The sequence below is a fragment of the Macaca nemestrina genome, chromosome 15 (genome assembly GCF_043159975.1).
Source record: "Macaca nemestrina isolate mMacNem1 chromosome 15, mMacNem.hap1, whole genome shotgun sequence".
NCBI classification, from domain to species: Eukaryota; Metazoa; Chordata; class Mammalia; order Primates; family Cercopithecidae; genus Macaca; species Macaca nemestrina.
This window is the reverse complement of record NC_092139.1, coordinates 23659379-23683706: the sequence shown is the minus strand read 5'-3', so window position 1 is coordinate 23683706 and position 24328 is coordinate 23659379. Positions and strand designations below refer to the sequence as shown.

The window sequence follows — 24328 nt, the reverse complement described above, 5'->3', positions numbered from 1 at the left end:
TCTCCACAAAAATTGTTCCTTTGCTCATCCTAAATTATAGGTAAGTCTGGAATTCAGAATGAAAGGTGAGGTCTCTAGGTCAAATGGACTACAGGGAGCAGGAAGGCCAGAAGGGTCAGAATTGGTAAATTAATGGAAGGGCTCTGGGCCCTCTAGCTTGTTAGCACGAGCAGGTAGGTGTCTTCGGGGAGGCAAACCCATAGTCTCTGTTCTCCCTGAGGCTGGAGGCAGGGCTGGTACTAGGCCTACAACAGAATCCTAGAGGTCCTTGGCAGCCTGTATTTTCATTAACCAGTGAAAAAGGCAGCATTCACCCCAGGGAATAAGGGAGGTTATGTAGCCATCACTGCTTTGGAGCAGAGAGACTCCAGCCAGGTGTTTTTGAATTCTGTGTTGAGGTAGCTGGCCACTGAATGTAGGGAATACAACAGAGAGGCTCTTTTGGTACCCATTTGATACACTGTGGCTGGTAGGTAGGTGATAAGTGGACCTCAGATGCCACAGCTAGGGGACAAACTGGTCCAGAACTAGAAGGTCAGGTAAGAGGGCCTTGCAGGCAGAAGACCTTGCTGATGAACAGGAAGTAATGCTTACCTCTCTGGCAAGGACGGCCCTTGCAAGTCTGAGGGCAGATGCTGGGCAACAAGATGCTGCTCAACACAACTGAAAAGGGCATCCCAGACGGTGGCAGCAGGCTTGGGAGACCAAGCCAGAGAATGGGAAGCCGACCTGGCCACTGGGGATGAGAAAATAAGCTGAACAGGTAGGTGGGGGCTAGATGTAAAGGGCCTTGAAGGATGCCTGACCCCAGGAGTCAAGAGTAAACTTATCCCCTTGCCTAGTCCAGTAGGTTTTACTTCCAGCCACATCCAAGAACAGGCCAGATGGGCAGGGTCTGAGAAACCCTCCCATCAGGCCTTTCTATGATGCCCGAGTTCGGTGTGGGCAAAGGGCTTCCACATGCTACCCAAGCCAGATATCTGTGTGCTGACTTGGCTCCTCTCTTCTCTTACCTCACCTTCACCTCCCATCCCCCAAATCTGGCCAGCAAGTCCTGTCTGTCCATTCTCCCTGCCAAAAGCTGTCAAATTTCAGACCTCTGCTACATTAAAACATGAAAAAAAAAAAACCTTCACAATCCTCAGCCCTTTCCAGGCACTACTTTCCCTTTTTTCCCAAACAAGCACCTGCAATGAGTCATCTACACCATCCAGCCATTCCCCCACCCACTGCAACTAGCTTCTGTCCCATGAGCCCACAATTCCTTCTCTTCACTCTGACCACTTATCACCAATGACTAAATGACCAAACCAATACATGGGCTCTCCATTCTGTGTCTTACTTAGGGTCTCTGTGGCACTGGACACTGTTGACCACTCCTTCCATCATTTTGAGGGTACAATGATTTTTAGTAACTTTGCTGAGTGGTGCAACTATTAACCATAAGTCAATTTTAGAACATTTTCATCTCCCTATAAGATCCTTCATGCTCACTTAGAGTTAATCCACATTACCACTCCCAGCCTCCACTAACCTTTCTAAATGTGCATTCTGAACATTTCATGTAAATGGAATCATTCAATATATGGCCACTCCCTTCTCTCTGGTTTTCATAATGCCAACCTCTCCTGATTTTCCTCCTGGTCCCTATCAGGCTTTTTCTGAGTCACCTCTTCTATCAGGCCCTAAGTGCCATGATTCTTATCTCAGCGTAGCTGATTTCATTTGCCCCTAAAGGTGATGACACCTCTTTCTCTCTAGCCTAGAGCCCTTTTCTAAGCTCCAGACTCACATTGTCAACTACACCACTGCAGGGCATGTCCACGGGCACCTCAATCTCAGCGTCTCTAGAACTGAGCTCAGTACCTACCACCCCAAGCCTGTTGGGCCTGGGCTTCACAGCTCAGGGAAGGACACCAGATCCTCTGTCCCCCAACCCAGAAACTAAGGTGGCCACCATCCTTCACTCCTCTCATTTCCACACCTAGTAAATTACTCCAAAATCATCTCCTCAATACCATAAAATTTAATTTTTTTCTGAAAAAATTTTACTCCTTAGAAACTCCTCAAATAATGAGACACTGTCAACTTGTTTTGAACCAAAAAGCACTTTTTAGAGAAAACACATTACCCTGAAATGACCTCAGTCAGGCCAGTTTTGGATGCTTATAAGTAGTCCCCTGACAAAAATCAGTAAACAAGGAGACAAAGAAATTTAACACAGACTTAGTAGTTATTTTTCACAATCCCAAGAATTCCATTTAAACAAGCCTCTTAGAGATCACTAAATAGCAAAGCGTTTTTTAGATTTTATAATTGTACTGTGTGTGTTTTTGTTTTTTGGTTTTTTTTTTTTGAGACGGAGTATAGCTCTGTCACCCAGGCTGGAGTGCAGTGGTGTGATCTTGGCTCATTGCAACCTCTGCCTCCTGGGTTCAAACCATTCTCCTGCCTCAGCCTCCTGCCACCACCCCCAGCTAATTTTTGTATTTTTCGTAGAGATGGGGTTTCACCATGTTGGCCAGGCTGGTCTCGAACTCCTGACCTTGTGATCTTCCCGCCTCAGCCTCCTAGAGTGCTGGGATTACAGCCATGAGCCACCGTGCCTGGCTGGCCCACACAAATGTTTTTAAAGGAGTCTTTTAGGCCAGGAGCAATAGCTCATGCCTGTAATCCCAGCAGTTTCGGAGGTCAAGGCAGAAAGATCACTTGAGCCCGGGAGCCCAAGGCTGCAATGAGCGAAGACTGTAACACTGCACTCCAGCTTAGGTGAGAGTGAGATTCTATCTACACACATACACCACAGTCTTTTAGAAGAACTGAGATAGTAATGGATAACATGACAGAGTTGAGGTTTGGGTCAAAATAATATGGGAGGGGTTAGTGGGTAGAATTTGGCATGAAACAAGAGTGGCCACTAATTCATTATTGAAGCTAGATGATGGGTATGTGGGCATTCACTATACTACGCACTTAGACACATTTGAGATTTTTCTTTTTCTTTTTTTGAGACGGAGTCTTGCTCTGTTGCTCAGGCTGGAGTGCAGCGGCGCAATCTCGGCTCACTGCAACCTCTGCCTCCCAGGTTCAAACGATTCTCCTACCTTAGCCTCCTGAGTAGCTGGGATTACAGGCATGTGCCACTTATAATGCTAATTTTTTTGTATTTTTAGTAGAGACGGTTTCACCACGTTGGCCAGGCTGGTCTCGAACTCCTGACCTCAGGTGATCTGCCCACTTCAGCCTCCCAAAGTGCTGGGATTACAGGTGTGAGCCACTGCACCCGGCCCAGCCACCGTACCTGGCTGAGATTTTTCTTTAAAAATGTCTTTTATTTAGACACAGGGTCTCACCTCTGTTGCCCAGGCTAGAGTACACTGGTGTGATCATAGCTCACTACAGCCTTGAACTCCTGGGCTCAAACAATCCTCCCACTTCAACTTCCTGAAGAGCTGAGACTACAGGTGCATGCTACCATGCCCGGCTAATTTTTTTATTTTTATATTTTTAGAGACAAGGCCTCACTATGTTGCCCAGGCTGGTCTCCAACTCTCGGGGTCAAGCAATCTTCCTGTCTCAGCCTCCCCAGATGCTGATATTATAGGTGTGAGCTACTATGCCCAGCAGAGATATTTCATAACATGTTTAAAGCAATACAGTAACTGGTTATTTTGAAGATTATTAGTATATATCCATAGAGGAACTGAGGGGGAAAAAAGCAATATCTTAATGTTATACTAAAAGGTAATTATGCTTAGGTTACAATTTTCAGTGATAACATCACATACTAATTCAGAAAGTATTCTCTTTGCTGTAACATGGATGAATCTCAATAACATTATGCTGAACGTAGACACAATAGTACATACTGTATGATTCCATTTATGTGAAATTCCAGAATAGGCAAAACTAATCTGTAGTGACAGTCAGTGGTTGCTGGGTGGGGACGCAGGAGACTGACTGCAAAGGGGCACCAGGAAACATGTTGGGATGATGGAAATATTCTCTTTCTTGATTGGGTGGAGGTTACATGAGGGTATACATTTGTCAAAGCACAAATTTTACACTTAAAAATGGATGTATTTATATGTAAATTATTCCTCAACAAAAATTATTTTTTAAGTAAAAAAATTTTAAGTAAAAAATGTTGGCCGGGCACAGTGGCTCACGCCTGTAATCCCAACACTCTGGGAGGCCAAGGCTGGTGGATCACCTGAGGTCAGGAGTTCAAGACCACCCTGGCCATGGTGAAACGTTGTCTCTACTAAAAATACAAAAAATTGGCCAGGCACGGTGGCTCAAGCCTGTAATCCCAGCACTTTGGGAGGCCGAGACGGGTGGATCATGAGGTCAGGAGATCGAGACCATCCTGGCTAACATGGTGAAACCCCGTCTCTACTGAAAAATACAAAAAAACTAGCCGGGCGAGGTGGCGGGCGCCTGTAGTCCCAACTACTCAGGAGGCTGAGGCAGGAGAATGGCGTAAACCCGGGAGGCGGAGCTTGCAGTGAGCTGAGATCCAGCCACTGCACTCCAGCCTGGGAGACAGAGCAAGACTCCGTCTCAAAAAAAAAAAAAAAAAAAAAAGATACAAAAAATTAGCCGGGTGTGGTGGTGTGCACCTGTAATCCCAGCTACTCGGGAGGCTGAGGCAGGAGAATCGCTTGAACCTGGGAGGCAGAGGTTGCAGTGAGCCAAGATCGTGCCATTGCACTCCAGCCTGGGCAACAAGAGTGAAACTGTCTCAAAAAAAAAAAAAAAAAAAAAAGGTTGTTTGCTCTCTCTCAAACTTAGAAGGGAGGGAAAGTGATGTGCTTTGAGAGATTCTATTAGATGACTTAAAAACTGACTTATAGTGAAAATACAGAAATCCAAGATTTATATAAAGAGTTGAATATAATTTACTGAAAATGTGAGTGTGCAAAAAATCAATATTCATGAATCAATACATTGTTTTAAATGTGACTTAAAGTATGTACATGTTAACTAAATAAACTATTATATGTGGACATTTGCATCTCTAAGAATGTTTATATTTTAGTTGCAAAAAATTAATAATAACCCACAAAACAACTTGGAGTGACCCTATCATGAAAATGAGTGTTTGCCTTGTATCTGGAGTGGCCACATCTCTTTCAGGCATACAGTTTCTCACTCTGCTCTATCTCCACAACACCAACAGGTCTCAATAAAGCCAAGTGTCCTTTCTCAGTGCTCCAGGGGACCCCATCACACTGAATTGTCATGGTCTGTTGGCATTTCTGTACCCACTGCTGGAGCGGGAACTTGTTCTGACTCAGCTTGCTGTCCTAGTGCTCTAGAGGATGCATCGGTGAAGTGTGTTGCAAGGAGGAGAGAGAAAAACAGAAAAATGCAGGTCTGCCCTGGCCTGGGCCAGTAGCTGGCAAGGGCTTTCCCCTTCTCTTCCTTTATTGCCATATGTCGCCTCAGTGATGCAATCACAGTGTCCCTGCCACCTTTCAGAAGAAAGTACATCTGCAGCCCAGCTGGAGAACCTCAACATCTGGGTCCCACTACAGGGGCCAATCAGCAGAGATACACCAAGGTCGATGGAGAGAGCAGTCCCTGGGAGCAGCTGAGCCAGGTGTGATTTTGCCTTGAGAGAAAACACGAGGCTCTTGAGGGACAGATAATACATTCCAGGTGAGGAGGAAAGCAGGTGGACATGACCTAAGAAGTGTGAGGCCTGACAACTAAGTTGGAGCCACAGACAGATTTGGGGGCCAGGGGTCAGGAGCCTAAACAGCAGGTTGTGGGTGGAGTTCAAGGTGCACTGTTAGTTCTTAGGAATACTGGCTGTATGCTGAGGTGCAGGCTGGCTCACAAACCCAGAGGAGGGGCTGTTCAGATGTCTAACATGAGAAACTGACTAAAAATTAAAGAATGGTTTAGGTTGGGTGCAGTGGCTCACACCTGTAATCCCTTCACTTTGGGAGGCTGCGGCGGGTGGATTACCTGAGGTCAGAAGTCGAGACCAACCTGGCCAACATGATGAAACCCTGTCTCTACTAAAAATACAAAAAATTAGCTGGGCATGGTGGCACGTGCCTATAATCCCAGCTACTCAGGAGGCTGGGGCAGGAGACTTGCTTGAACCCGGGAGGCGGGAGTTGCAGTGAACCAAGATCGTGCCACTGCACTCTGGCCTGGGCAATAAGAGTTAAAAAAAAAAAAAAAAAAAAAAAAAAGAATGGTTTAAAGGAAAAGGACAATGTTCTACACATGGATCAAATTAGACACTGCAAGACTATAAATCTGTTCCCTTCTAATGTGAAAAGGGCTTCACTGAGCTATACGCTATACTTGTATATTATGCCTTCGATATTCACTCAAAGCCATTACAAGGAACAAATGAAAACGGCATCAGTATTTGCTATTAATCAGTTGAGAACATTCTCCACTATTTCAATTAAATAAGTATCCAGGTGAGAAACTTCTTTTATAATTTAACCCCAGAATTTTTTTTTTACTCCAAAGAACCAGTTAACAGAATAGAAAGTGTTATTGTTTTGGCTATCAGGAAGCTCAGCCATGTTTAATTCTCAATCACATCAGCTACGTTAACCCATAAACCATATTATCATCCTCCTCCTTATAATCTCATCTCCTATTTCTATATTTTGTTCTCTATTTTTAAGTACGCAAAGCTTTTTTTTAAAGGGCTGAAAAAGAATACATTTGTGGTAGGCATAGCAATGTGCCACCCAGATCCCCTTCAAGGAAGGACTTGTTGACCCAACTATTGGGAGAGCTGTCAGCAGAAAATCTTTAGCTGCCAGCCCCTCAAAGATCACCTTGGCTGCAGAGTGCCGTCTGGCCCAGGCTAGGCTCTTCCCAGGACATTACAACTCCTTTCCAGGCTAGTGCCAGACAAGAGATCCTGGGGGTTGGCTGAGACTGTCATCAGGCCTGCGTCTCCGTTTAGTTTGCCCTGTGCCCACTCCTGTTTCTTTCCAGTACCTCCCTGAGTGTTGATCCCAGGGGCACTCCCTAATAAACATGCTGCACACTAACCTGTCACAGAGTCCGCATCCAAAGAACCCAACCTGTGACAGCACTGAATCAAAAGAGACTCAGGAGGCTGAGGCAGGAGAACTGCTTGAACTTGGGAGACGGAGTTTGCAGTGAGCCGAGATTGCGCCATTGCACGCCAGCCTGGGCGACGAGAGAGAAACTCTGTCTCAAAAAAAAAAAAAAGAAAATACATCAGGTAGGGGTATTTTACAAAGGAGAGAGGATATACAATAAAGTGTTCATACATACATGGGAAGCAAAACAGCACTGACTCTGGGGCCAGACTACCTGGGTTTCAATCCTGCCTTTTAGCTCTGTGCCTCAGTTTTTTCATCTGGAAAATGGGGGTAATAAGAGCACTTATAGGGCTGTAATGAGGAAGAAATGAGACAATGTGGATAAAGCAGTTCCATAATGTTTACTATACACCAACCACTGTTCTAAGTGGTCATTTAATAAACAGCTGTGAGGCCAAACCCACAGGTCCCGAGGGGCAGCTGGGCTGGGACTCTCCCCAGACTCTGGGCACGGGCACAGGTACAGTGTAGGCCAAGGCATGCTGAAGCATGCATGCTCACAGAAATAGGCCTGAGCAGGGCTAGCCTGGGTGACGTCACAGGCGTGTGCCTTGTGTGGGTGCTGGGCTGCTCCTCCCAGACAGCGCAGCTGCACGTATTGCCATTCACACCCACACACCCATATATATGCTGAGCTGGGGGAAGCCCACACAGACCACACCCTCTGCATGCCCTGTTTTTCCTGCACCTCCTTTGGTGGAAGGAGGCAACTGAGGCCTGGGATGCTGGCCCAGAAGTCCCAGGAGGAAATGGGCCCTGTTCTCTGATTACAGGCCTGGCAATGGGCTGAAAACTCAAGCTCTTGTTGGCAGGGATTTCTTGAGCCCCTGGAGGTCCAGCCCCAGAGGCAAAAGTAAAAGCAAGGAAGACTTACCCTGCACATTAGGAAGCTCCCCCAAAAAAATGGAGAAACAGATTTAAAAAGTGTATCGAGCCCACAGGCTGCCTTTGTCAGCATGGGAAGCTCAACGAGGGCTGCAGCACTTAGGAGGGTGCCTCCTGTAAAAAACAGAATCAGACAGCCAGAGAAGGGCCCCATTCAGCCCCTGCCCGCCTTCCTGGCCTCATCACTCCCTATCCCCTCCTCAGTCAGGAAACTCTAGCTTTGTAACCCTAAATTCAACAACCTCTTCCTGGCCTCAGGGCCTTTGTACATGCTGTTACCTCTACTTGGAACGTATTTTTCTCCAACCCACCTTTAATAATTCACCTCGCCATTGACTCACTTCCTTTAGACCTCTGCTGCGGTCCGAAGAGATCTCAACCCAATGTTTTTCCTCCTAGCCCTCATCACAATTGTCTTTATGTAACAGAGTGTTTAATGTCTGAACTCCCAGAGAGCTGGCGCCGGGTCTCTCTTGTGCTCCTAACTCATGTTGTCAAGGCCCAACACAGGGAAGAGCAGGGTCCACAGAACTTTAAGCCTAAGCCAGTTCAAGCCACACTCTGTGAGCATTCACGTTCTGCTGGATTTCCCTGTGCCCTAGGCCAGCAGTGAGCATGCCTCCCCTCACCCATGCTGATTAACCAGAGAGCCTCCATGCCCACTGACTACTGACCACCAGGACTTACCTAAGCCAGTGGATCTCCTGTGAGGCAGAAAACTCATGGAGTCAGGTCGACTTGGTTCTAATTCCCACCTAGTTATGTTAGTTATGGGGCTTTGGGGCAAATTGTAGAACTTCTCCGAATCTGTTTCTCATCAGTAAACTGCAGACCATCATTCCTCATTAGAGGATAATTATGAGATCAGGTGTGACCACAGGTGCATGCCTTCAGCACAGGGTCTATGCCAGCTCCCTCCCGCCCACGTAAAGGCCTGCCACTAGGTGGCAGTCCATCTCAGCTACCCCACCGCTCCCTAGGCCACAGAAGCTGGCTAGGACAAAGTGTCTCAAAGTCATGCTGAATTCTGAGCTTCTTAGGGGATGCACTTGAGGATATCAACGTAACACACAAGTTTCCACTACAGCAAGACAAAGTCAGAAGCAGCAGCCCCAGGTCACTATCCAGCTGAGTAGGTTGCCTGAGCACACACTCTTACATACTTACAAACTCTAGTCCTACTATCCCACAAATCCCAGGAAGCCTGGCTCTTTCTCTGGCATCAGCTGGAAGCTCTGTTGGGCTTCTCACCTCTGAAATGCAGTAAGTTGTCCTGCTGTGTCTGGCAGCCGACCCACTGCCTGGCTCAACATATCAGACTCCACTGCGACCGTTGGTGTCCTCAATTTTGGCGGTGCTGACAGCGGCAGATAGATTGCAGGGGTGAGTTTCAAGAATGGCTTCAGAAAGACGAAGAGTATGAATTATTCCATAACCAGAAAAAGGCCTTGTGGCTGGAGAATGGAGAGCGAAGGATCACTTGTGAGAGATGAAACTGGTGAGATGGGCAGGTCATATAGAACCTGCTAGGCCAAGCAGCGAGTGTGGATTTTAGGTGCAATAGGAATTCATGGAGGGTTTTAGGCTGGATGTAGGGGATCATTATTTAATTTCATTGTAAAGACTTAAAGCATGGAGAATAGATCCAGGCAAAACAAAAGTGAATAGTCTGGGTGACAGGAGATGGGGCCTTCAGCTTGTGGGTTCAGTGAACAGATCTTGATGGATTGGAGGTGAGGCAGAGGGAGCAAAGTTATCTGCAAGGTTTTTGGCCTTCCAACTTAGAGGAGTTTAGCGCCACGTTCTGAGAAAGCGAAGACTGGAAAGAACCGTTTGGGGAGGGAAGGTGAGCTGTCTAAGGTGGGGGGATGTGGCACATGCAGTGGGATGCTGGGGCCTGGAACGTAGGGGAGATGCAGGTTTGGAGTCATCGGTGCCTGTGTGGCGGGTAAAGCCAGGGGAAAGGTCAGGTCGCCTTGGGATCTGGCCTAGCACTGAGTGCAGAGGAAGAGAAGCTTCTGAGATCGAGAAGCAGCGGCCACAGGAGGAGGAGGAAAGTAAGGCGGGGAAAATCAAAGTTCAGGAGAGCATTTGCAGGAGGGGCGCCCGGGATCAGACTCCAGTCCCGCCGCGTGGAGACGGAGCGTACAGAGGCCCATGCGAAGGACAGACACAAAGGCCCTGGGAGCTGCAGGTCAGGCCGCTGGGCAGCGCGGCCGCGGACTTAACGCCCCTGCAAGGGGCTGGGGGGAACTCTCCGAACGAAAGGACCACTGAAGGCCACCCTGGCAGCAGAGGCGGAACAGACAGACGTGGGTCTGGCCGTCCCAAGAGCGGCCAGGTGCCAGCCCCGCGCTGCCGGGGGGCGGGACATGTCGGCTGTCCATCAGTGCCTGCGGCCAATCCGCAGGCGGCCCCGCCCCCGCCCCTCTCAGGAGAGGGCGCGCGGAGAACCCGCTGCCACCGCCGGTGTGAGGCGGCCCGGCCTGGCTCCCTTCGCCGGGAAGCCCGCCCAGGTAACTGGGTTTGGCCAGGCATGCCCGGAGGACGCGCCACCTCCTCGCGTCCCGTCCTGGTCGCTGCATGGGCGGTGTTCGGGACGCGGGGGCTGCGTCTGTGCGGGACCGCGGGCTGGCAGACGCCCGTGCGAGTACGCCTGACTGACGCGCCGGCTGCGGGGCCTGCGGCCTGTGGGCGGGGCTGCCGTGCGTGACAAGGCCGCTCGTGGCCGCCGGGCTGTGTCCGGGGCCGCGTGAGAAAGCTCTGCAGGACTGAGGGCTGGGTGGGTCGACCGGGAACGGCGCGCGCTCCCGCCGCCATCGAGCCTCCGTCCCCGCCTGCGGCCTGTCTGGGGGTCGTGGGGCGCAGGCGCAGCGGGCCGGCGGGCGGGGGTCCTCCCCACGGGTGCGCGGGCGCCTTTGTTCCCGGCGCGCGAGCGGGGCGGGGCCTCAGGGCCGCCCCGCCCCGCCCTGCCGCGCTCAGGCCCCGCCCCGTGTCCGCCTGCAGGAGCAGCCGCCGGGTCCCGCTCGTCGGCCGCCTCAGCCTCAGCCCCAACCTCAGCCGGCGTCGTTGCGCCTGCTCCCGGGCCGTCCCGGCCTGTGCCGTCGCCGCCCCCAGCGTCGGAGCCATGGCGGGCGCCGCATCCCCCTGCGCCAACGGCTGCGGGCCCGGCGCGCCCTCGGACGCCGAGGTGCTGCACCTCTGCCGCAGCCTCGAGGTGGGCACCGTCATGACTTTGTTCTACTCCAAGAAGTCGCAGCGACCCGAGCGGAAGACCTTCCAGGTCAAGCTGGAGACGCGCCAGATCACGTGGAGCCGGGGCGCCGACAAGATAGAGGGGGCCAGTAAGTGCGCCCCCTTCCTGCTTGGGCCCGCCGCGCGCTGGGGTCGTGGGAGCCCGGCCCAACTGCCTGCGCCCCGGCCGGCCGCCCCAGCGACTTGGGCAAACTTTCGGGCCTTCCACCACCCCCTCGGGGCCCCGCCCCCGCTTCGTCTCGGGTGGTCACTGGGGGCGGGGGGCATCCGGGTCCTCGGTCACCTGACAGGACACCCCCTCCCCCAGCTGGGGGGAGTTACTGTTCCTGGAGCTTTGCCCTGAGGCCTAAAAATCCTCGCGGGCTGGAGATCTGCGGTGCGGGCATCGGGCCCCCCCAGACCCTGGGAGTGGTGGTGGCATCGTTGAGGGGAGCTAAGGCAGCGGCCCCAACCCAGCACGGGAACCTGGGGCCTGACCAGACGGTCCCGGCCCACCACTCTTTTTCCAGAAAGAGCAGTCTGTGAAACTCTCCGGGCCCCCAGGCTGGGCTCTTGGTTGCAAAGGAACCTTTGGGTTCCCTAAGTAGAACTTAGGCAGATGTTGGGTAGGGCTGGTCTTGGAGCAGAGCCGGGCCTACTCATCTCCCTCTGGGGGAGAGGGAGGAAGGTGGTCTTGTTTGGTTTGGAGAAGCCTGAGAGAAGGCAGTGGCTGTTTTTTTTGTTTTTGTTTTGTTTTGTTTTGTTTTTAATGCTACTTTTGTCCCAAAGCCGAGTTTTGGAAGCCTATGTGGGTGGGCAGACACTCAGTGCCAGAACAGGGACTCCCCTTGCCCTGGGAAGCACGTTCCCAGAAGATGGGCCCCATAAAGGCCTGCCCCAGCGCCTTGGAGTCAGGTACTCTTCTCAGGAGTGCAGCTAGTTTGGAGTCTAGCCCTTTGTCCTCTGTCCGGTGGCTTCAGGGAGCGGGAGCGGCTTCTCTTGGTTTCCTGCCTTTTCGCCTTCCCAGGCCTGAGCTTGGCTGCTTTTGTGCTGGTCTGTAGTGGGAGGAGGGAGTTGGGGGATTTTGAAAAACCCCAGATCTTTGAGAGTTGTTCCACTTAGCGCGTGCCTGTGCTGTGGTCGGATGGGCACTCTGCTTTGCCACTCCATTCCCCCGCCTCTCAGTGTGAAGAGATGGTGTGTCTGCAACTCCAGACTAGGTTGCTTCTTGCAGGGACCCCCGGAGACTGGGGTTAGAGAGACCCGGGCTCAGAACCAGGTCTCTGTGAAGGAGGGGGATCAGGAAGTGACACCCCAAAGGGGGGTCCCACAAACCTTCTTGGGTATGGTGTGCATGTGTGTAGATGGTTGAGGAGATTGGGAGGAAGGAAGGTCTTGTGGTGAGGCAGCCAGCCATCCTCAGCTACAAACTCCAGATCTGACACAGATCTAACGCAGCTGCTCAACTTAGAAATGGCAGCCGCCTTCCTCAGTGCCCCCACTGACCCTGTCAGCCACTGGGAGAATATTTTAGTGACTTGAGAGCCTGTGGATTCCAAAGTAGAGGAAGGATGGGCACTGCAAAGAGCTGAGATAATCCTGGGAATGTCACTCAGGCATCAGACTCCAGGCATGGTCCCCTTCCTTGCTCCCTATGCTGTGTTGAGTTGGTGGCACTGGCTGAAAGTTCTCAAGAGATCTCCTGGGTAACAGACTGCATTTTAAACCATGCATATTAGCAGGCAATAAATGTAGCACAGTGGTTGATGGCAAGTCTGGATTTGAAGCCCATATATTTGTTGTATGTTTCCCAGCCAGTTACTTACCTTCTCTGAGCCTTGATTTCCTCATCTGTAAAATGGGGGTAGTAATATATCCACTATATATGGTTGCTCCAGGATCAAATGAGACAATTCATGTAAAAATATCTAGCATTGTCTGACACATAAATGTTTAATAAATGTGAGCTGTTATTAGTAATAACATTAACAATAGACCATGGCTGCCCTTCAAGACCCTCAACTGGGAATGGTGAGGGGGTGAGGTGTGGCTGGAGGTAAGGGTGAAGGTGCAGGAAGGGAGGAGGATGGTGACCAAATTCACATTTCACTTAGATTGCTACTCAGAAAAAGGCAGGAAACGGTTTTGTTTTGCCTCAACCCATGTGCCCACTCACCCACCCACCATGTAAAACAGTATTTCTTTAGAGAAGGTGTTTGGAGTTGTGCACATTTGACTCCTGGGTGTGACCTTTCTTGTTTGTAAGTTGGGGCCTGAACAGAAAAGGGGTGCAGAGAGGGCATGATCTATCATGCCTCAGGTCTTTGGGGGATGGAGGCAGGCACACAGAGGACCTGATAACCCCCTACCCAGCAGTGAGCAGGTGGGTCAGCCAGAGATGTACACATTCAGTGATCTCATCAGTTAGCTAGGATTTGACAGGCCTGGAGGGTAGGCAAAGGATGTAGGAGGACCCTGGGTCTTGGATTTTGGGGACTCAAATTGAAAGGAGCCTGGATGAAAAGTCTGGTTGATGCCTGTGTGTTCAGACTTTACTAATGGAGGCTTCCACTGAAGCCTGCCCTGTTTCTGTCCATTCATGGGCTCTCCTTGTTGGTAGGTTCTGATTCCTGCGGCCTCTGAGGAGGTTGGACTGCCAGCCGGGTTTTCTGCCACCTGGACTCTTGCCCAAGTGCCTCAAGTATCTGGCCTTTCCTGCTGACCCTACCAGGGTACCAGCAGTGCCTGAAGCCCGGCCAAAGAGAGAGACACTGTGCTACCTTCAGGGTGTCGGTGGACCTGAGGGAAAGACAGTGTGGTTTAAGGAGCACTCATATGTAAGACCTATTTCTGCCCTGACTCTGTGCCCTCTCGCGTCAGCACTTGTGAAATGGAGCTGACACCTGCTGATTTCTAGGGTGGTCATTTGGCTCAAAGGCGGGGTGGGGAAGTGCTTAGGTGTTGACAAGTTTGGTTGTCCTGGTGGTATGACAGGAACCAGGTTGGTGTTTGGCCTTTTATGTTGCAGATACTGACATAAATGAATAAAATTCAGTTACGTAGAGTTCCAGCTGAGTGCTATCGAGACCTTTCGTCCCATTTTACAGATGAGGAAATGGAAATGGAGAATCGTTTGTGCCCAAGGTGTTGTAAGTGTCAGTGTGTGCCAGGGCCTCAGCTGGGGCCAGCTCACTAGTCAGTGGCTGACTAGCAACCCCAAGACCATGTTCCCTGTGATCTACGTGGCTCCTCTGTGAGACACCTTTGTGCTCAGGCCGTGCATTACAGGGCAAAGACCGCTTTGGCTTTGGTATCCCAAGACAGCCTCAGCCTCTCTAGGCTCTGGCTCCACACTTTTTCTTCTGGTGTCTTCTGAGTTGAGATGGTTCAGACTCGTGTTTAATGAGGTTGTCCATTTGAGGGTCTTTGTGGGCCCAGTAAACACTGGTGTAGACACTGGAGGTACTCTGTGAATACTGACTGAGCATGTCCTTGGGGACTTCTGGGGCCTAATCTTCTGTCTTTGGCTGATTCTTCACTAGATACTTTTCTAGATGCCAGGCCCTCTCAGGTAAATGAATATGGGTGCTTGCTTTTAGGGAAACGAAAACAGTCAATGACAATTGTGAGCAGTACCTTTGATGAAGAGGGTGAGGGTGGCGGAAGAAAACAGCTAACCGCCTTGATGAGGCAGGTGGGCTCAGAAGGGAGGTAGTAGTGGAACCAGCTGGCTGGGGCTTGACCCCTGTGGCTGGGGAGCAGACCACACCAGGAGGTCTGCTCCGAGGGCTAGGCCCACAGCACGGGAGAGGGCAAGGCCCAGGCCGGTGTCATCAAGGGTTTTCTTTGTACTGGCTGTTATTCCCAGTGGGAGAGGGGCAAGAGCACATGTCCGGATCTCCAGAGCTAGCCATCCCTGCCTGTGTGTTTCCTGTCTGAATGTAGTTTTTTCCAAGGGAAGTCAGACCTTTTAGTGTTTCCTCAGCACCCCAGGCTTTCCCTGATGTGTGGGTTTCCAGGCCCCCCGCCCAGCTGGGATCCTCTGTTTCCTGTGAACCTAGGAAAAGGGCCTGCTTCACAGATAACTGGAGGAGCTGAGCACACCCAGTCCTGGGACCCACAACACCTCCAGCTTCTCTCCGGACTCTGCGTGTATGTGTACATAGATGCACAGGATTCAGTTGGAGTTTAGAGATCTTGACTACCAGCTTTGCTCTGGGTAGCTTCTTGGAATGAGGCACATTTATTAATATTTGCAATAAGTATTATTATATCTCCAATTCACCCAGTGCTAGGCAGCAAGGATTCAAAAGTTTATTGAGACATGGTTTGTGCCATTGAGGAACTCTTGGAATAGACAGATGTAGAGGCATGTGATTATAACCCTATGTGTTACATGCCATAATATAAAAGCCTCTGCCAGGAACTGTGAGGAGCTCTGCCAGGAAGGCATTAAAGGAGAGGTGACCTTTGAGGTGGGCCTTGAATTACTGAGGCACCTGCCTGTGCCGAGGCTGAGGAACTGGGAATCACTCTGTGCAGGGGTAGGGAACAGAGTTGGTGTGGTAGAGAGGAGGCTGGGACTGGTTGGAGACAGCTGTAGCCCTGGCGTGCCGTGCCCAGCAGATTACACTCAGTTCTGGAGGCAGCGGGAGTCAGCAGAGGCTGTAGTGGGACTGACTTGCCTCTGTCTGGGAGACCACAGTGGCAGTGGTTTGTCAGGCAGGTGTTGGGGAGGGAGGCCAGTGAGCTCCTCCAGTTTGCAGGAGAGAACTGATGAGGGCCCAGATAAGACCTTCTTGCTGAGGCAGGGTGGGGATGCCATGGTGGTGGATGGGAGAAGGGCTGGGTCTTGAGGGGTGAGACAGAGCTTAGTAGTTAAGCATTTGGGCCCTAGACTTTGCTTGAATTAAAATCCTGTTGTGCAGCTTACTTGCTCTGTGACCTTAAAGCATGTGGCTTTACCTCTCTGGGCTGCTTATCTGTAAAAGGGATAGTATCAAATGGCATTTATTTTATAAGGTTTTTGTGAGGATTTGATGAGAACCTGTATAAAGTGCTTAGCATGATGTGTGGCACAGTGTAAGTGCTTACTACGTAGGAACCCTGACAGGACAGAGATGAGGATTAAGTTCCCAGGAGGACCTAGTGGGGAGAAGAGCGAATGCACCTGTTGTCCTAAGGGACTGGTGCCTGGCCACCAAGCCCTTTGATTCAGAGGCAAGGAGGCCTGCCCATTCTCTCTTGCAGCTCTCAGCAATCCCTCTATTGTCAGGGCTCTTTCCCACTGCTGGTTTTGCGGGGAGACACGGCAGTTGGCTGGAAGCAGCTGCTTTGGGTGGTAACCCTTTCTGTGGAGTGAAGGTATGATATTGTCCTATTTCTAAGTGCCTAGCCCAGGATGCTATCTGGAGAGACCTTGTCTTCCAGGAAGTGCTCTAATGCCACAGCCTTGATGTGGTAGGGCCTGCCTCTGCTGTCACTGTTCTGTGTCAGTCTCCGTTAACTCACAGCATCTCTTCTCACTCTGTGCCTTTTCCTGTGGGACGTTGCTTCAAGGAGACCACAGATGATAAGTTGGAGGGAGGGAGTGAGGCCTGAGATTGCAAAGGCCCGATATTAGAAGACTGATTTTTTCCCCTTTCCACTTGCTTTGTTAGAACTAGAGAAGTCACTGCAGACTTTGAGGAGAGTCGTAGGAGAGATGGGTGTGGGACAGGAGGATGGGAATGTTCTGGTGCCCCTTGTAGAGCGCCTTGTTTAGAGGAGCATGGGAACAGTGCCTCCTTGGAGGGAATCTCGCAGAGCAGCATGTTTACAGGTGGCAAGACTCAAGGTGGAGCCATGGGTGAGGATTGGCTTCGGGCTGCCGTTGACCATATCGTCCCACCTTGCTGGTAATTGAGCTTAAGTGCCTGGAGATTTGTGGCTAGAGCTGGTCAGATTTGGGTTCAGGTCTCAGCTCTTACTGTGACCTTGGGCAGATTACTTTTCCCTGTCTGAAACTGATCTTTAGCTGTAAAAGTAATTTCTTCTCACAGAGCTGTATATTAATAAGGGAGATTGTATGTCAGAGTAAGAGATTTTATGTGAAAAGTACCCAGCACAACATTTGTCACTTAGTGACACTTAACAGTATTCATTTCCTTTACTCTCACCTTCGTTAACTACAGAGCTCCAATTCTCCACCACTGAGCTCGGCCACAAGTGGCTGCTCCAACAACCTGGGCTAGGAGTCTGTTTCCTACTCGCTTTCTGTGTTCCTTCCTTGAGTCTGTACACAGAGGACTGGGGCATCAAAAAACTCTGGAATTTGAACAGTATATTGGGAGTTCATGGAACATTTTCTCACCTGTTGTATTGTTTGAACTTCCCAGTAGCTCCATGAATCCATGGAGGACAGGAGTTACTATCTCTCTCTTACAGAGGAAAAAACCAACGTCCTGAGGGTAAGGTCACATAGCAAGTTCGTGGTAGATCCTAGGATTTCTGATTCCTGCTATAGTATTCAGTTTATTCTCCCATTCTGGTGCAAGTGACAATAAGATGGACTGTTCTATAGGAACAGAGGGTTATTTTTTTTGTTTTGTTTTTCTTCCCTCTGGCCACATGTGTTTGACCAGCCTAGGCTTCCATCTGTGGACAAGCTGGACTTATTGCCTCAATTTCAAAGCCCGTCCTGCACTCATCCTTGCCACAACCCTGGTGTCGAGATGCTTGGCCCACCCAGACCTTTCCCACACTCGTACATGGAGGTGAATGTAGCCGCTGTTTGGGAACGGGGTACAGAAGAGCCTCACCCTCTTGACTTGCTGGTTCGTGGTGACACTTCGAACATGGGAACCTGGGGCTCCGTGCCCCAGATGTCCTGAGAAGGGCTTTGCCAGGATTCTCTATGACAACTCAAGAGCGTGCATTCATTCATATGCTCCTTAATTTGTCATACATTTATTGTGGGCCTTGCTACTGTGTTTTGGGCATGTTGAGTTGGATGTGATTACTCCAGCCTCTGACTTGTTCATGGTGGCAGTAGATCTCTAGCCTGGTTTGTGTTTCATCTCACCATAGCTACTCTCCTTAAAAAAACAAAAAAACTAGCTTTCTTGGGCCTCAGTGGCTCATTGAATAAGTGAGACACTACTTGTGCTTCCCTGGCTTTAGACTCTGGCATTTGCTAACTGTGCCAAGCACTGTGGAGACCAGAAGTAGACATAAGGTTAGGGTAGATACAGCCAGAAAGGAGATAAATAGCCAGACAGATAAAATACTTATAAGATTCGGTGAGTTCTATGAAGGAAATAAGCAAGAGGCTGCTCTGTCAGGGTAGGTGAGGGTGTGCTGTGCTAACAAATGGTGCCCACATATCAATGGCTGGCAACAAGGAATGTTAATTTCCCCTATTTGCTATGTGTGCTGACCTACACCACCATCCCTGGAGAGTGGCCTCAGTGATTCTGGGTGAGGCCTCTAGCACAGAGCCTGAACACCCTGGGTAAACTAGGCTGGAGAGGGATTTGGAGTATGGAGGTTTAGAAGGAATTAATTTCTATGACTTAGGATGCATGTGGTGGGTGTGGCTTTGCTGTTACAGAGTAGAGTGCTGCCTGTGTGGGTCAAGAGACTGCCTTGGCTGACATCTTTGAAATAGGTATCTTTGTGTGGCGCTCGCCTAATTGTTATCTCTCTGCCATAGCCGCCCCCCCTTCCCCACTGACCCATGCCCCTACTTGAGCTGCCTGCTGAGCCTACTCTGTTGTGGCCACAGTATCCTGCTGCCACCCAGAGTTTGAGTTTCTCACTACTTCTGCCACTCATCACAGCTGCTTCCCAGAGCTTTGCTGGGTGTGCTGGAGTCTCCAGAGAAAGTGGGGAATATGGGTGCCTAGAGACCCCTGGTGGGTGTTTTCAGCCCCTAGAGAGTAGAGTAAGAAGTGTGAGAAGGGGTTCGTCCCCGAATATTCTGTATTTTCAGGGAAGAAGCAGTGGGGACAGTGGAGTTGGTTGCCTTAAGAGAGGCTATGGTCCCAAGAGCTGGGACTTGGAGAGTCTCTACTTGCATTCCTGGCTAAGCCCTTAATATTCTCCCACCCCTCCTTGCAAGACTAGTTCCTTTTGAGGTAGTGCTTGGCTAGCTTTTGAGAGGCTGCAGTGGCTGTGTGCCCAGGCTTAAGTCCTAGCTTTCTCCCCACTCTTTACCTCCTAGGAACCGGGCCCATCCTGGGGGAGGCAGGGAGGAGCTCCTTTTTATAGTCCACATGTAGGCTTTGTGTATAGGCCCTGCTGCTTCCTTCCGGCCCTGGCCCTTCCTGGTGTTGGCCGGTGGCCCTGGCTTCAGCAAGACTCAGGATGCAGAGTAAACGGGGCGGGGCGTGCTCCTGCAGAAGACTGGCATCCCTTTTTACTGAGCCCAGGCCTGGCACAGAGGAGGCTGGAGTTGGGAAGCAAGAAAAGGAGGTGACCCAGTCCTTGATCCTGAGAAGCTTGTGATCTGGACCATGCAGAAAACCACTAATGCCCAGGGCTGGCAGGAGACAGCTGTGCCTAAAGTGCTGTAGGCTGAGCCTGAGGGCCAAGACGGCATCGCCTTTCTCCCTGTAGCAGCCCCTCCTACCCACTGGGGTCCCTCCACCTGCCAGCTGGCAGACAGGTGTTGGGTAAAGGATCTGTACAAAGGCTGTGAGGGGCCTGGGTGCAAGGCAGCAAGGCTTGGGTATGGTGGAGAGTGGGTGGTCTCACTGATGTTCTGAGCCCTGACAGTGAACAGCTGGCCAGACTGGTGAGGGGTTGGGCCATGGCGAGTTTGGCCACTTGTTTGTGTGTGTTTAGTTCTTCCTCGGCACAGGTGGGGAGTTCACTTTGGGGTTGGCTTCCTGTTTTCTTGGACACCTGGGGATATGGTTGAGTTAAAATGTCCTGAGGGAAATGATTGTTGAGGGCATGGGCCTGGGTCATAGTGTCCTTGGCTTGGCCTTGTCCGTGGTAGGAGTCGGGTATTGACCACACTGGGTTCTGGCTGTGTAGGTATGGGTGTGTGCTGGGAGAATTCCAACCCCACCTTGACTTCAGCCTAAGACCCAGAGAGTGTGGGCCTGAGTTCACAGGGTGACTAACCCTAGGAAGGAGTGAAGGAGAGCTCTAGTTGGCCATAGGTTCCACAGGTTTCTCAACTTATCAGGAGGTGAGCTAAGGAATACAACTCCATTCCCTCAGTTGGGAGGTTGGGCAGCAATGGGGGCAGGGGTGATGGTCCTTCTCTGAGGCGCTGAAGACCCACTTTATGGTCACTCCGTCCTGCCTGATAGTCCACCAGCTGTTTGGAGGCAGCTTCCCTCTTTCTGCCCTAGTCACTTCCTCCCCCTTCAACAGTAATTGAGTATAATGTGCTTGTGTTAGCTTGTTCATCCTAACTAGGACTGTGGGCTTTTCTTGGGAGTTCTTAGCATATCCACCAAGGAGGTTAGAAAAGGTAACATGTCACTTTGTTAAGAATTTTGCTGAGGGCCTTTTGAGGCCAGCAGTGAAACACAGAGCATTCCCTCTAGTGAGAACAGAATGTCTGTTGCCAGACTGATTCCAAGAGGATGGCCTGGTTCTGGCCTGAGAACTGGTCTACACTGGAAGCATGAAGCTCCATACAATCATGTGTGCTAGTAAAGGTTGGGAAAGCAGCTGTCCTAAGCAGGTAAAACCATAGGGTATTCAACTTCAGCTTGGGAGAAAGAAATCCAAGGCAGCCGTCTCTCTCAATAGGGGAGATGAGTTCAAAGAATTTAAGCTGGGCTGGGCACGGTAGCCCACACCTGTAATCCCAGCACTTTGGGAGGCTGAGGCAGGTGGATCACGAGGTCAGGAGCTCAAGACCAGCCTGGCCAAGGTGGTGAAACCCCATCTCTACTAAAAATACAGAAATTAGCCAGGCGTGGTGGCGGGTGCCTGTAACCCAGCTACTCGGGAAGCTGAGGCAGGATAATTGCTTGAACCCAGGAGGAAGAGGTTGTAATGAGCCAAGATCGCACCACTGCACTCTAGCCTGGGTGACAGAGCAAGACTCTGTCTCTTAAAAAAAAAAAAAAAAAAGAATTTAAGCTGGGCTTTCTGGGCAGGCAGTGAGTGAATGAGAGATCCCTGGCACCTTGGAGTGAGGTCAGAGACTAGATCACTCACTGGGGCCCTGTTTCCCAGGAAGCAAAAAGGGGACAGGAGAGTGGCTTGGCTTGGGCTGGCATGGCCCAAAGGGAGTGCAGCCAGATGCTGTGGCAGCTGGGTCAAGCAGCTCTAAAACAGGAGAGCCTAGTGGGTTCTGCTGAATGAAGCAGGATGTCTCAGCAAGCAGGCCTCTGACCTGATGACTTCCAGTCATTATTTAGAATGTCTCCAACCCCACAGATTTACTCTGTTGGAGGCTTAAGGACTAAACCCACATTTACCGTCCAAGAGGTGGCAGTAACACAGAAATCAAAGAGGCAGAAGCCAAGGTTGGGGTGGTGAGACATCATGAGGTTCAGGGAGTGGCAGAGGGGAAGGCCTCTATTCTCCCTCTCCCACTCATCTCCCTACCGCAGCCCCTATTGCTCTGACACTTCCTCCACCACTATGAGTCCTAGGCCCCTATTGTTTCCTTCTAGGAGGGAGACCCCAGATTTTTATTTCTTCTCCCAACCCATTCCATTTCCTCTCCCTTGTGAGAGGGCTCTGCACAGACAGGGCAGCAGAGAGAAACTTGGAGATATGCTGGGCTGTGGTCAGTAGGGCCTCATTTATCTAGTGAGCAGGAACAGGTTGTATAGCAGTGATGCTTTCATTACATTTTTCTTGAATAAGGTCCCCAAAACCTTATTAAGTTTCTGGTAGGCATGGGGCATTGAAGATGACAGACATGGTGCAGTCTCTCAAGAAGTTTGCACTCTAGTAGAGAAGACAATCAGCCTTAAAATACATGTATGGCTACTACTGTAATGAATACTGTGAAGCAGGAGTGCGCCACGCAACCTGGAGTCCTCTCCATCCTCCCCTTCTGTCTGTGCTGGCCCTGCTTGGCCACTTCCAACAAGGATTCTGAGGCATTACAGAGCACACGTCTAGGGTACAGGCAGTCTTGGCTTTGAAGTATTGTTGGCTTTGCCACTCACCAACTGCCACCTTAGGTAAGTGAATTAACCTCTTTGTGCTCAGTTTCCTCACTCGGGAATCGGGGATCCTCATACCTACTTCATAGTGTTATTTGCAAGGATAAAATATAAGGCAGTTTTTAATCCTTGTAAGGCAATCTTATCGAGAGCTTTACACAGTGTCTATGCAAAGTAAATATGCAAGAAATGAGTGTTAGGATGCCAGATGCTGCTGTTGCTCATCGTCTCTTCCCAGCCAGAAGAGGTAGTAACTACTTCATCCTCTACTTCTCAGCTTCTCATAGTATTTGTCTGTGGACTCTAACGTAAGGTATCTAGCATAATACTCATATCTAATTTTTCTTTCCACATTCAAGCTCCTTGAGGTAGTTGTATTCCAAGTACCTAGTTTAATGTCTCTCATGTAGGTGCTCAGAATATATGGTTAATTTTGAATAATAAAGCCAGTAGGACTTGTCAGAGGGCTGGAATGAGGGTTGGTGAGAGAGAAGGAGATGCGAAGGATCAGTCTGAAGTTTGGAGTTTGGGTACCTGTTTGAATGGTGATGCTTTTAGCTGACCCAGGGGGTATGGCAGGAGGCCTGAGTTCTGGTGAGAGAAGACAGTGTTTGGTTTTGAGGGGTTGCCTTTGAGGTGTTTCAAGATAAAAGAGTGGAGATAGCAAGTAGGCAGCTGAATTGAAGGATCTGAAGCTTAAGAGGAGAGGACTAGGCTAGAGACCTGTTTGTGAATTATCTGTATATAGGAGGTAATTAAGGGTGTGGGCATGGCTGACACTGATGAGGAAGAAGGCAGAGCACTGGAAGAGAGTACCTTGGCCTGAGCCTTGACCAAAGCCATTGCTAAATGCAGGTAAGCCTGTAGCTCACAAAGAATCATGACAACCAGGCAAGGTTGTGCAGGAGAAATCAAGGGCAGAGCTTCAGGGAGACAGGGTGTGATCACCCGTGTTGATTGCTCTGAGGGATCAGGAAGGAGGATCATAGATAAGTGACTGATGGGTCAGGCACGGTTCTTCATGCCTGTAATCCCAGCTCTTTGGGAGGCCAAGACCGGCGAGTCATTTGAGCCCAGGAGTTCAAGAACAGCCTGGGCAACATGGCAAAACACCATATCTGCAAAAAATATAATTAGCCTCGTGTCCTGGTTTGCCTGTAGTCCCAGCTATGCGAGAGGCCCAGGTGGGAGGATCATCTGCATCTGGGGAGGTAGAGGCTACAGTGAGCCCTGGTGGTACCACTGCACTCCAGCCTGGACAACAGAGTGACTTGTGGGCCAGGCATGGTGGCTTACACCTGTAATCCCAGCACTTTGGGAGGCTGAGGTGAGAGGATCACTTGAGGCCAGGAGTTCGAGGCAAGCTTGAGCAACATAGCGAGACCTCACGTCTATAAAATATAAAGAAAAAATTTAAAAGTAACTTATACCCAGTGCTCTGGTTCTCCAAGTAGCCTGAGTATACTATGTGGGGGAGCAATTGTGAGGGACTGTTTTTGTCCTGGGCATTCCTGAGACATGGCCCTGGTGGGTCCCCAGTCTCTCTCCTGTAGCCAGGAGCCTGGCATACACAGGCTGTCTAGAAAGAACTTAGGCAGCATCAGTCTGCAAGGGAGGCAGAGTTTGGAGCACACTAAACTACTGACCCAGAAGGCTGACCCATGACTGCCTGGAGAATCTTCTGGGCTTGTGCAGAAAAGTTGGGGAAAGCCACTTTTCCCTACTGTGGCAGTCAAGGTTGGTATGGACCATCTTCCCTCCCTTCTCATCCATGATTCTCTGAATGCCCTGTTTGTGAAACGTAGTGGACTCCTGCACCTCTGTCTTGTTTTCCATGAACCCCTCTGCCCAATGTGTGCTTGTCAGCCCTCCAGACCTACCTTTTACAGAGCACTCCAAGACTTTGCTACACACACACTCGGCTCCACAGACACGTCCCTGTTCTGCTTTTTGCATTACCTCATAGTTATC

General features: G+C 50.4%; 2 protein-coding genes across 6 annotated transcripts in view; one reads left to right on the top strand and one right to left on the bottom strand.

Moving 5' to 3' along the window:
- The window catches only part of LOC105496358 (uncharacterized), a 47279-nt gene extending 36691 nt beyond the window's left edge, over nucleotides 1-10588 (bottom strand). For 3 of the 4 annotated variants that reach the window (XR_011613338.1, XR_011613337.1, XM_071079332.1), the window contains exons 1-3: nucleotides 7987-10588; nucleotides 7285-7369; nucleotides 7036-7197 (exon numbers count right to left, since the gene is read on the bottom strand). Coding sequence is in view for 1 of the 4 variants with exons in the window: in XM_071079332.1 (XP_070935433.1) it covers nucleotides 10193-10582 (390 nt within the window). In the remaining 3 variants the exon portion in view is untranslated. The remainder of the gene's footprint in view (nucleotides 1-7035; nucleotides 7198-7284; nucleotides 7370-7986) is intronic. The other variant, XR_011613339.1, reaches the window with a different exon arrangement.
- A 401-nt stretch (nucleotides 10589-10989) lies between these two features.
- The window catches only part of LOC105496357 (phospholipase C gamma 1), a 38356-nt gene continuing 25017 nt past the window's right edge, over nucleotides 10990-24328 (top strand). The window contains exon 1 of one of the 2 annotated variants that reach the window (XM_011766694.3): nucleotides 10990-11341. In XM_011766694.3, coding sequence (XP_011764996.1) covers nucleotides 11125-11341 — 217 coding nt within the window. In that variant the 5' untranslated portion in view covers nucleotides 10990-11124. The remainder of the gene's footprint in view (nucleotides 11342-24328) is intronic. The other variant, XM_011766693.3, reaches the window with a different exon arrangement.